At 36.1% G+C, this 12,399-nt stretch overlaps 1 protein-coding gene across 3 annotated transcripts in view; it reads left to right on the top strand.

The window, feature by feature from the left end:
* The window catches only part of LOC148851377 (MICOS complex subunit), a 36,955-nt gene extending 35,064 nt beyond the window's left edge, over positions 1-1,891 (top strand). For all 3 annotated transcript variants that reach the window (XM_088945178.1, XM_088945177.1, XM_088945176.1), the window contains 2 exons: positions 1,145-1,246; positions 1,367-1,891. In XM_088945178.1, the coding sequence (XP_088801304.1) occupies positions 1,145-1,246; positions 1,367-1,600 (336 nt within the window). In that variant the 3' untranslated portion in view covers positions 1,601-1,891. The remainder of the gene's footprint in view (positions 1-1,144; positions 1,247-1,366) is intronic.
* The last annotated feature ends 10,508 nt before the right edge of the window (positions 1,892-12,399 follow it).

The raw sequence follows: 12,399 nt of genomic DNA, 5'->3' as shown, positions 1-12,399 counted from the left end.
AAGATACTGCTGGCGGTGCAGCTTTTTTAATATATATATACTAGGGCGACAGCAACTAAAATAAAAAGGAGTAAAAGTACAATAGTACCCCTGTGGTACTATACATAGGAAAAAATAACAGCTGTTAACAGTAAGAAATGATTTACGGGCTAATAATTTAACAGTGGATATGGCTTTAGATAGAACGAATTGGTGAAACAGGATTAGTTGGGACAAGGTATGGATGATAATGATGACCTTTTCTACCCAAAGCACTGAAAAATGCATGAAAACGAAGGAAAAAATTCAGAAATTCCTTGATTGAAATTTTGAGTCTACTACACATCTCTAATTCAAATTTTGAAGTTCAGTAAGCTGTCAAGAAGAAAGGTGAACATCATCAGTCGGTTTCATTTGAGCACTTAAATCAATCCCATGTGAGCCCTTCCACTCCCTCTAACAAATCCCAGTGTTCTTGCATTTTCTCTAGAGTGAAATATCTCTATAAAAATTGCCCTTAATGTACCTATGCTCTCTCTAAGAATTTAATAGAGATTTAGCCCAAGAAACCCATGCCTTTCATTAATCAAATCAGATCACCCCACTAACCCTAAAACCCTTTATCCACCTTCCCTCAACCTATTTTCACACTCACAAGCCTAAATCTTAAATCCTTAACCTGAGAAAGTAATAGTTGTCATGGAAATAACAATTGGCATGGAAGTAACAAGTAATTACTGTAATAATATAAGAAATAGATTTTTTTCCTATTATTACCAATGGTTCATGGATCTTTTACATATTTTCGCATTTTAGACTTTCTTTAAGTAATGCTGTTGTCAAATATTAGTTATGAAATAGTTTTCTAATTAACTTCTCATTTATGTAGTAATATTCTTAACTATCTTGCATCTTTTTTTTTTAACTTAAAAGAAAGGAAGTCAACTACAGATTGTATTAAACTACCCGTTGCTGGGGAGATAAGTTCTTATCGTAGAAGGGGAAAAATATAGGTCAAATATTTCAGCCTGAAAAAATTTAAGCCAGTTTTATGTTGAAACAAATGCAGCCTGAAGGAAAATGAAGTCCGTGTTTCCAAAAATACCGTACAACTGAGTGAACAACAAAAACTAGTATTCCTTCTAACCTCCATTTCTTATTGCAGTTTGATGCCTTGAAGGGGACAGTAAGGCATTATAGCTTTATTCCACCTGGTGGGGGGGGCATCATGGCACACTCGTTAGCTCACATTGCTTCTTTGTTAAAGGTACATTTATGGAATTGCCTGCAAACTCTCGAAACAAAATCGTGCATTTTTTTTTTTGGTAATGCAAAATCGTGTATCATGGTTTTCTTTTTTGTTATGCGAATTTGTTTCCCTCTCCAGGTGAAAGAAGATGACCAATCCGGCGATGGTATAGAGTCTGTTATCAATAGAGTTGAGAGCTTCTTAGCTGAAGGGAAACTTGCTGAAGCAGCAGATGCTCTTGAGCGAGGTGTTCGTGGTAGCCAAGCAGAGGAAGTAATAGGTGATTGGGTAAAACAAGCAAGGAACAGGGCCATCACAGAGCAAGCTCTGTCCCTGCTTCAATCATATGCTACTTCTATCAGCATTTCTTAAATCATGAGTTTCTTTTTTCCTTTTTTTACATTTTTTTATCTTTAAAAGAAAGAAAAAATTTGCTCGGGGGTGGGTTTTGCCCAGTTGTCCTTAACACTAAAATATTGTTAGTTCTTATGCCCATTTCAGTTTTCTTAGGTTTTGGGGAGTAATGATTAAATGGGAAACCTCCCCTTTTCAGCAATTCCAACTTTTGTATGCAGTTACTTGCAGCGGTGGCGTTGCACCACACTGAACAGATTACTTAAAACATTTTCCAAATAAAATCTGTTTTTTATCTGATTTTTTCCACCGAATTTCTAAACTGATTGATTGTAAAGCATATGAAAGTAAATGATTGAGGTGTTTTTGTGGAGACCGGATTTCCTGCACTCGGATAGGTGTGTGCAGGGGTGTACTTCCAAAGTTCCAATCAAAATCAAACACATCATAGTTCACATGTGGGGACCCTAGTTGCATGTACAGAAAACTAAATGGTACCTTAACATATAATTTTTTGAAACTAAAAAAAAAAACTCTACGAATGCCATCAACCATTGCAGGAAATCCTTCCTTTTTTAAGCTTGACAAGGGGAGTAAATCATTCGCAAGAAATTAATTTTTTAAATATACGAGTAGAGCTTGAGAAGTCTGCCGATATCCCATAATTTATGATCTGGAAGCATGTTACGTGACTTGGGAGAATTCACCCCTAAAAACTAGCTGTTAGAGGGAGGGAACCTAAGCACATATATACCCCACAACAGGTAGAATGGGATACCTTCACATTAGCATCCCGTATTATCAACATGGGACAAATGGATCGTAACATAGTGACCAATTCCAGTGGTTAGTTTTGGAGCTTTTGTCTAACTTAATGGCCCAAAGCAGATTTCTGCCAGTCTCAGATTGGCATTTGTCTAAGGAAGATTCACTAAGACCAATCAGATTGGGAATTGTCTAGGTAGAATGAGGTCAGAGACGAAATGAATGTTACAGAAATTCTGTCATCTTGTATGGTTTGAGATAGAGGCGAGGAATGTGACGGGTGGGGAAAACAAGAATAAGAGGGTCTGTGTTAATGGTACGCAAAGAAGAAATGGTGAAGAAATAAAATAATTTCTTGCAAAAGCAAGAATTTCCCGCAATCGTTGATGGCGTCTTTCCAGTCTCTTTGTTTGAGATTCTTCTTCCATTTGAATTGGGTTTTGGTTTGCTTATTTTTCACCTTTTCTTTTTGGTTTGCTTCAAAAATTATATTATGAAAAACTAGTGGAAAAAAATTACCCTTTAATTTTCTCCGCACATGCACGGTGTGCTTAAGTAAACATGTGTTCGGTTTGATTGGAAGTGCACCCCTGCACACACTCATCCGAGTGCAGGAAATGAGTCTGATCTCCTGCCCACCAAAACTCTACCCAAGTTTATCTCAGCCACACATGGAGAACATCGTATTATGCAGGGGAGATGTTCCCAATTCACAGGGGATAGTGTATTGTGGGTAGGCGTGGGAAGGAGATCCGGAGTCCAGGAAATCCGATCTCATTTTTATGTTTTATCACTACCCAGCTGTTTAGCTGTTCTTCGGATCGGTTTTGGTTGTCTTTGGCTCAAGACACAGGGCTAACGGGCCTCTATTTGTGGTCTCTGGCTCCTATAACTTACCATGTCGCAGATGTTGAAAGGATAACTATCATCATCCATGGCCAAGGTCCCACCTTACAGGACCTACACCTGTACAACAAAGACCAGTATGGCTAGGGGTGATCATGGGCCGGACTGGACTTTGTACCTATGATAAGGGCTATAGTTTGGCCCTGATGCAAGTTTCTGGCTTCAAACATAAGCCCGACTTGATTCTGGGCCTATAGCTTTTATATATAAAATATTATATATATATATATATATATATATATATATATATATATATATATATAATATTTTAAATTATATATCATATAATATGCACACAAACCCGGGCCTGAAGAAGGCCCAAGCCCCCTAAGTATGATTAGTTTTTTTATTTTTTTTCCTGCCATCTGATCCATCCATTAATTTCCAGACCCTTCAAGGAGTTTATGTAGAACTCAAACCTACCGCTAATTATAAACCGGGAACAGGACAAGGGAAATGAATAAAAAGCTCGAAGAGAATAGTATTGCATTAAAATAATTTATGGGAGAAGGACTGATCAGTCCAGGTTTATGTAGAACTCAAACCTACCGCTAATTATAAACCGGGAACAGGACAAGGGAAATGAATAAAAAGCTCGAAGAGAATAGTATTGCATTAAAATAATTTATGGGAGAAGGACTGATCAGTCCAGGTCATAATTTTGTAGACCCATGATACAGGGTATGAATCCTGACCATGAATTAATGCCAAATTCACAGGTAGGATGCGATTTATATAGGGAGGAGATACTAGTAGGCTATGGGAGGACTGTCATTCAGAAATCTGCATTGGGTTGCAGAGTACTTAACCCAATATTTAGAGGTGTACAAGTTGTCCAAGTGGGTCGTAACCACCTGTAACAATTCTAACCATCCATATTAATCCCTTATATTAAAATATATATTGGGGTTGTTCTGGATATATTCATTTTATTTTATCTGTTTTTTTAAATAGAAAAAATCACGTCAGGGAAACGAATTCACTGACATGAGTTTCCAGAAAAGCATCTTAAAAACGAAATTGGTCCATTGAAGAAAAACACCACCACCAACAAATATATTACACAAACCGATCAACAAATTTTGAAAATGAAAATTTTAGCTATGAAAAACCAAACCATAAAATTGAAAAAAAAAAAAAAAAACTGTTGACATTATAGAAAGTAGAATGCGTTTTGAATTTTGGACTTTCGAAAAACATCCGACTTTACCACCTTATGGACCTGGCGTTCTAAATTTGGTAACATAGTAACCTTAGAAAACAATTTAGGCTGATCTTTGCCCAGTAAACCTTTAAATCGAGACCCAGTGAAAGGTGGGTCCTGATAATCTTAATTTACTACAGATAGTTGTCCTAAGCATCAGAAGCCCCAGTCTACATGCTACAACTTACTGATTACAGTCACAAAGGCGAACCCAGTAGCCAGGTCCGAGCATGCCTAAAATTTAAGCCTGACCTGATTTAGACGGAATCCTTTTGCAACACCAACAAATAGAAAGAACCTTTCCCATTGTATATAATTGCATTTGATGAGAGCAGAAAATAATGTTTTAAAAATCGATATGAAACTGAAATCGTTTTGACCACCGGTTTTTTTTTCAATCGTTTAACTTTTTGGTTCAAGTGAATGTCTTCTTTCAATTTAAAAATAATAATAATAATAATAATTAAATCAAAATAACTAAAAACCGTTGTTCGGATCGATGGATCGAGCACCTGGTCGAATCAGCGGGTCTACCGTTGCTTTGAGTATGAGTACTACCAAAAAATAATTTATGTTAAGCTTTTCCAGCATAAAGACAAACACAACCATGAAAAAAAAAAAAACACTTTCACTGGAGTGAAAGAAATATATGTAATGGATCTGGGGTCCATCATCATAAGAGGGCCCTAGGACCCATGAGGCACATGCCTGACCAATCATTAACCATATCCTTTGCTGGATACCATGTTTAACTCTCTCTAGCTTCTGTGGTCCTTGGAGGTTATTGGACTTATTCATCGTCCAAGTCAAAAGATGGCCCACTGATTGAACGATTAGGATTGAGGAGCTGATGAGCCGAATCCACTGCCAAAAAGGGCTGGCACTAAGCACCATGTCTATGAGAGATATGACTGCCTACCTCCCAAATGACTAAATAAGGGAATGCCATAGGCCATTCATCAAATGCTTTTTTCTTTTTCTTTTCTTTTCTTATTTTTTCTTTTCTTTTCTTTTCTTTTTCTCTTTTTTTATTTTGAATGGATGGATGGATGATTGGCCGTCCATCAATGCTTATAGCTCATAATTAGGTTTCATAAATAGATCTCTCCTCTTTCTAATATTTAATTGAACATTTGAACTACTTTTATTTAATTTTTGGTTATCTTCATTTAGACATTAATTTGCTGTATGAAGCAAAGCATAATTAGAGAAACCCAATTATAGAGGACATGGATCCTAACTCCTAAACTGTCAAAAATCAAAACCTTCTAGAATGATTCAGTCCACTAAATCATGATCTCTTGTCTTTGTCTTGAAAGAATTGACCATGGGCTTACCACATTGTTTTAGGAGTTTTAAATTTCTTAACAAACAGAAATTGTCGAATCGATCATTCATTGTTCCAATTTTTAAAGGAGAATTCATGATGAATTAGTTTCCTTTTTAATCTGATATGATTTGCAGTCCTTTGTAGTTCTCCAATCTTCAGTGATGAACTGAAGGTGCGGTGGTCACTTGTCCACATACCTAGTGAACCCTATTTTTACTTGATCAATATTGACCCACTACCAAACTGTGTCATGGCCCCACCGTACCCCAAACTGAATCATCAGATCTATCCAATCAATTATTTTTTTTTTTGGGATAACGTAAATCCAATCAATCAATCAGCCAACGTCCATTACTTTCATCAACGCTTGCTTGCTTTTACAAATGCCTTCCCCACTTCCCATTGTTCCCCTATTTTTTGGATTTTTATTAAAAGAACCAATAATAACATCAACAAATAAATGCTAATAAAACATAGTATTAATATATATATATATATATATATATATATATATATATATATATATATATATATATATATATATATATATATATTGGAAAAAAGGTTGGATTGGGCCCAACTCGAGCCCAGCCCAAGCCGAAGTTAAAGTTAGGTTGAAGGAATTTAGTTAGGATTGGATAGATCAGGTTGAAGGTTGAGTTGGGTTAGGGCTAGGGTTAGGGGTTTAGGACTTAGGGTTGGCCTCAATCCAACCTAATTCGGCCCAACTTGCAGCCCTATTTGCTTGCTTTCACAAATGCCTTCCCAATGTCCACTGTTCCCCTCTGGTTTTCTTTTTTTTCTTTAACCCATGAAGGCCGAGGCAGCCAAACAGTTAAACAAATGAATGAGAAAAATGCCTCTACCTTTTTCATTCAAACCAAACACAGCCTTAACTAACAAGTCCAACAGATTCGTTAAATTTTCATTGTTGTTATGTAGGAAAATGACTTTATTATACTATAATTTCAATACAGGTGAGAAATCAACTTCATTTGGTTGAACTATAACGACAAAATTATTAGAAGGGCCATTCTGCTCGATCCATTTTACTGGTGATCCCATGCTACCCAGAAAATGAAGAGTCACTATTTCTTGATCAGTTAAGGTGGAAGCTGCTTCGAGGCCTGCTGTTGGATCAAAGGTTGTTTACTTCAAAATATACCCTTATTATATTTTTTATTAAGGGTAAAAATGGCATCTTCAGTTTTGTTTTCATTTGATTACATTTGTTTGAATGGATATCTGGGTCAAATCCGGTATTTTACACTTCATCCAACAGAAGGTCGATTAAGTAAATTATTTATAAATTATAGAGTGTTTGAGTAAAATGCAAATATAGGTTAGGTTTTAATAAATTAATGAAACTATAGCAGGGGGTGAAACACATACACTAATACACAGAGTAGCAACGATCAATATCAATCAACCTGATAAGGAGTAGGTATTAGGTAAGGACTAAGGAACCCTTCTCCCATTCAGTTGCACTTCCCCACCTCAACGCCCATCTCTATCATCTGCTTATTGTTCCCTGATAAAGAACCAAGGCCAAGGCCTTCTTCAAAGGTGACATTCTTGCCACGTGGCATACGATGACTTTGACAACTGGACTACCTATTTAGATTTTCCATATGTGATGACATCATTTTGAGTTGTAGCAAAACTGGCCTCTCTCACATGCCTCGAAAAAGAAAGAAAAGTATCCATGAAGAGAAGGAAAACAAAGGCTCAACTAATTCCAGCTATGATTTTTGTTTTCATGTTTACGCAAATGACATTCTTGACAGCTGGTAAAGAGTCCCAATCGACTTTTACTAGGCTCCAACTCTTCTACCCTTCTTGCGTCCTCAAATGACCCAAATACCCCTCTTTCTTTGCACTATTTCTTATTAGATTGTCACTGCATGATTGCAAATTACAAATATTTTTGCTGCTTCTAATTCATGACTTGCTCAAAAGTACCACAGGTGGCACTCTAGAGACCCGATCTACTCTTTACACTTCTATCATGCATCGTTAACATCTTCCCTATTTATTAATTATAATTCATGGGAGATATTCCTAATGCATGGTGGATGGTGGTGGAGATATTCCGTATTTGTTAATTATTAATTATAGTAGATCCCATCACAGGTATGAGGTATAAAGCCACCGTCGAAGGCCACTGGTAAAATAGGGTTTTCAACATCAAATATATTTCGTGGTCAATTTTTTGGAAAAAAAAAATTGCCACGTCAGCAGTTTAAAAACGCTGAATACTTGAACAGGTTTGTGACAGATTTGTTGCGTAATCTGCGTTAGAGGACAGAGGCGTTTGGTTTGGATGCTGATTACGGTGGAACACAACACAACGGTAAGAAATGCTGTGTCTGATAAATAAAAGGTAGTGTATAGCGGCATCGTTGACTTACGATTTATGTACACTGAAAATCTAGACTCACGGATTCACCTATTCACTCTTCTCACCTTATCAGTGATCAAGACGTTGAGATGGGCGTAGTTTCAATTATTGCTTCAATATTCTTAGTAGATGAACAGATGCATATGCAACGCGCTACGGACAAGGTGGGCCCCGTAAGAGGAACGCCAAAAAAACCCATAGCTCAACTTTTGTAGATCCTACCGTGTCTGTAGCGAGTTGCATATACAAGGACAGTACGAACGCAACAGAGCTAAATGAATAACTAGTGTCTATATATCAGCAGGGGTATTCTGGTCATACTATAGGCATTTGTAACTTTTTAATTGAAAGAAGGCATTTGTAACTTATAATTAATCAATATGATAATCCGAGCCTTTGGTGTATCTGAGTGTATAGATTTGTCGGCCAAGTAAGAGAAAAGAGAGAGAGATGACTTCTAGCTGGCTCGGCTTTGTTTGGTTGGCTACTTGGCTTGGCTGAACCATTTTAGCTCGTGTCGTGTGATCCTCATGGGTTTATTTGGATTTTGGAGGCTTAAAAGGCAAGGATAGCCGTTGATCCAACGTGGCAATACTTCTACTCGTAGTTGCTGATTTGGCGGGACAAACGGTCTATTTTTCCACACATTAGACCACTTTTCAGTTTTCACTATGACTATGGATGATGTATAACCCAGGCCCGACCCTCCATGGCTCTGGCCCGGGCATCCAACCATTTTACACCCCGGTTCAACTGGGAGTTCAACCTCTACACTATTGCCTAGCCTTACCATTACTCCGTTCTGCTTTCATTCTCCTTATGGGATTTTTTTTTTCTTTTTTGTTTTTTTTTTATGAATAATATGTTTCATTTTTTGCTAGGAGGGAGTAAAATGTGAGGTGAAATGACATGTCCCCAAATTTATAAGAGCGAAAAATGAAGGTAAGAGAAAGATTGGTACTTGATTCATGAAAGCTACAATAGATTGAAGTGAGATGATGTGGTTTCGACTAGGGGTGCCACTTGGATTGGATTTGGTCCAATATGACTCCATTATGGATGGATCAGGTCCAATCCACTCCAATGAGTGATTTTGATCATTTTGAATTAGTTTAATTCAATGTCTGGACCATCTAATTTGTTCAAATTGATTTTAATTTAGATTGGTTCTAGCTCAAACCTAACAATTGATGCCCGCATTTTTATCTTTTATCAATAGATTGGATATTGATTCAACCTACCCAATCCAATATAAATTCGTTGCAGATGGATCAAGCCCAATCCAATTCAGTAGATACTTTGGACCATTGTCTGGACAGATCCAATTCAATATATCTTATTGGTCTGTCCAATCCGTCCAAAATGATTTTGATTTGAACAGATCCAATTCAAAACTGTAGGTCCATTGAACCCCTACTCTCAACTTATATGAGAAAGATTGTTGGTTCTATAAGATGGAGTGAAGGTGAAGTGAAAAGAGGTGGTGCAAATTTTGCATCCAATAAGAGGTGCAAATCATTTTATGAGAGTTATATGAGAAATATTGTGATTTGTTGGTTCTATGAGATGAAATGAAGGTGAAGTGAAAAGAGGTGGTGCAAAATTTGGATTTTGCATCAAAAACAGGAACAAATCATTTTATGGACAAACACAGATATAAATGTGAATTAGTTTGGATTTACAAAGGAAGCAAAGCCTAAAGGTACAATTTTTACGAGCGATACCATCCCTTGCTCAATGCAAAGGTGCATTAGATATAGAATAGGCACTTGTTTTCGTTAATTGAAAAGAGTAGTCATACAAAATGCCAATAATTGCAATGACTCCATTAGGAAATGCTCATTGACCATGTTAAGTAGCTTGCCAACTTAATTTCATTATTATATACATCACATGCACATGCTCATATACACTAAGGTTGCATTTGGCATTTCTTATTTTAATGACTTATATTCTTTTTATTGTTAAAATGCTTTTATGAATACTAAGTTTTTAATTACAAAAAAGAAATAAGTTCTTAAAATAAAGAATGCCAAATGCAACTTAAATTATACATACATTAATTCTATCTATTTGCTGGAATTATTGTATCTCACATTATGCTTTGTCCTTTCTTTGAACTAGGAGTGTAGTTTGGGTCGGCATGGGTTTGGAATTTGTGAAACTTTCAATGGACCTTGAATCCAATTGCACTATAGGCTTAGTTTGGAAAGAATATGAAGATAAATATGTACCGTGCAAATGCATACAAAATAATAAAAAATACAAGATTTTACACTCTACACATTTATATTTGCACTCCTTCCAAACTAAACCATAATTGAAAATTTTTCGTATCTATTATTTGGTATATATATATATATATATATATATATATATATATATATATATATGTAATTTTTTAATTGTCATTGTGATACAGTTGTTGAACTATTTGAATGTTTTATCTTTGTAACTGCGGAAGCCATCTACCGAAGTTTCAGTGTCGAAGCATTTAGGAGTGAGAATAAGCTCTTTTTTCACTTCTCGGAGTGATTAAGATCCTCATATTTCAATTTGAAACTATGTTTAATCATGTCTTTTTTTTTGCTTTAAACCCTAATGCTTTTAGAAAATAAGTCATCAGTTGTTCTTTTCCCAGCTAACCAACAACTGGAATGCGTTTGAATGCATGTTTGCCATCAATTTTTTGGCTGGTTTAGTCATTCTTTGTTTGTGGGGTGTCCAATTAAACAGACTGGTTTATCGAAATGATCGGTTCAGTATTTTTATGGTTGGACCGGTTGATCTGGGAACCAATTTCATTTCACCCTAAAACCACTTCTGGGTCAAAAAATGTTGATTTAGTCAACGATTCATTAATCCAGGCAGTCAAACCGTTGATCCATCAATATAGACAATTTTTTGGCCTTTTATTTTATTCATTTTTTATTTTTTAAATCAGAATGGGCCGTTTGTCTAAACTGAATGGTCAGACTGTTCGACCCAAAAACCAATGGTCAAAACAGTTCCATGTCCAGTCCAATTTTTAAAACCTTATATGAACTGAATTGGTCAAAAGTCAAATTAATCAAGTGGTTAATGGATTGGTTTTTATCTATGATTTTCAAAAATCAATAGGGTAATGGTTTGGTTTAAAAAAAAAAAAAGCCTTTAGTTCGATTAACCAAACCGTAATCACCCCCACTTGTTTTAATTGAAACAATAGTTTTAAGGGTGCAACTTAGGCGGGCTCGGATTGGCTTTGTCAAAATTTGAATGGACCTGATAAAATACTAATTAGGACCAACACCACTAGTTTATTTTTTGTTTTTCTTAAACTCATTTGGAACTTTGGGAGATGAATCCGTTTTCACAAGTAAGTTTAGGGTCTGTTTGGTTTGTAGTTGGAATCGGAATGGTCAATTTCCATTCACTCAAATGGGAGGATGTCATTTCAATAAGAATGGAAATGGGATTCCGATTCCACCCAACCAAATAGTTGGAATCATAATAGACCATACCGACTCCGATTCCAAACCCCTATTCCAACAAACCAAATGGACCCTTAGTTTAATGATGCAAGGGTTCTTTTCAATAGATCGAGACATAATTTACAGAAAAAGAAAAAAAAAAACACATAATCATACAGGCTCTTGCAAAAAAGGAAAGGGTAAAATTGTTGAAATCTCCCCTGTAGTTTTGGACCATTTCAATAACCTCCTCTAAAGTTTGATAATTACAATCACCTCCCCCTTGAATTTTTCATGTAAGCCTAGGGGTGGCAACGAGCCAAGCTTTTCACGAGCTGCTCAAGCTCGGCTCGGCTCAATATATATATAATAAAAATATTATAATTCTTAAATTTTTAAATATCAAATAAAAAATATTTTTATATATAATTTTTTATTTTTATAAAATATTTTTTTTCAAAGTCGAGCTCGAGCTCGAGCCTTGTAGAACAGTCTCGAATCGAGATTGAGCTTGGTACAATTCGGCTTAGCTCGACTCGAATCCACCCCCATGTAGGCCCTTTTCATTATAATCCTATAAAAAGTATCAAAATGTCCATACAGTTACTAGCTAGTAGGAATGGCAAAAAAGTATGGCGGGGGGATCCCCATCCCCGGTTATCCCCATCCCCGCTAACGGGGACAAGGTTATCCCCATCCCCATAGGGAACCCCATTCCCCGTAATTTTTTATAATGTTAATAATTTTTTTTATTTTATT

Source organism: Nelumbo lutea, chromosome 5, assembly GCF_056320005.1.
Source record: "Nelumbo lutea isolate HS-2025 chromosome 5, American lotus-T2T, whole genome shotgun sequence".
Classification (NCBI taxonomy): Eukaryota; Viridiplantae; Streptophyta; class Magnoliopsida; order Proteales; family Nelumbonaceae; genus Nelumbo; species Nelumbo lutea.
This window is presented reverse-complemented; position numbering and strand designations above follow the sequence as displayed.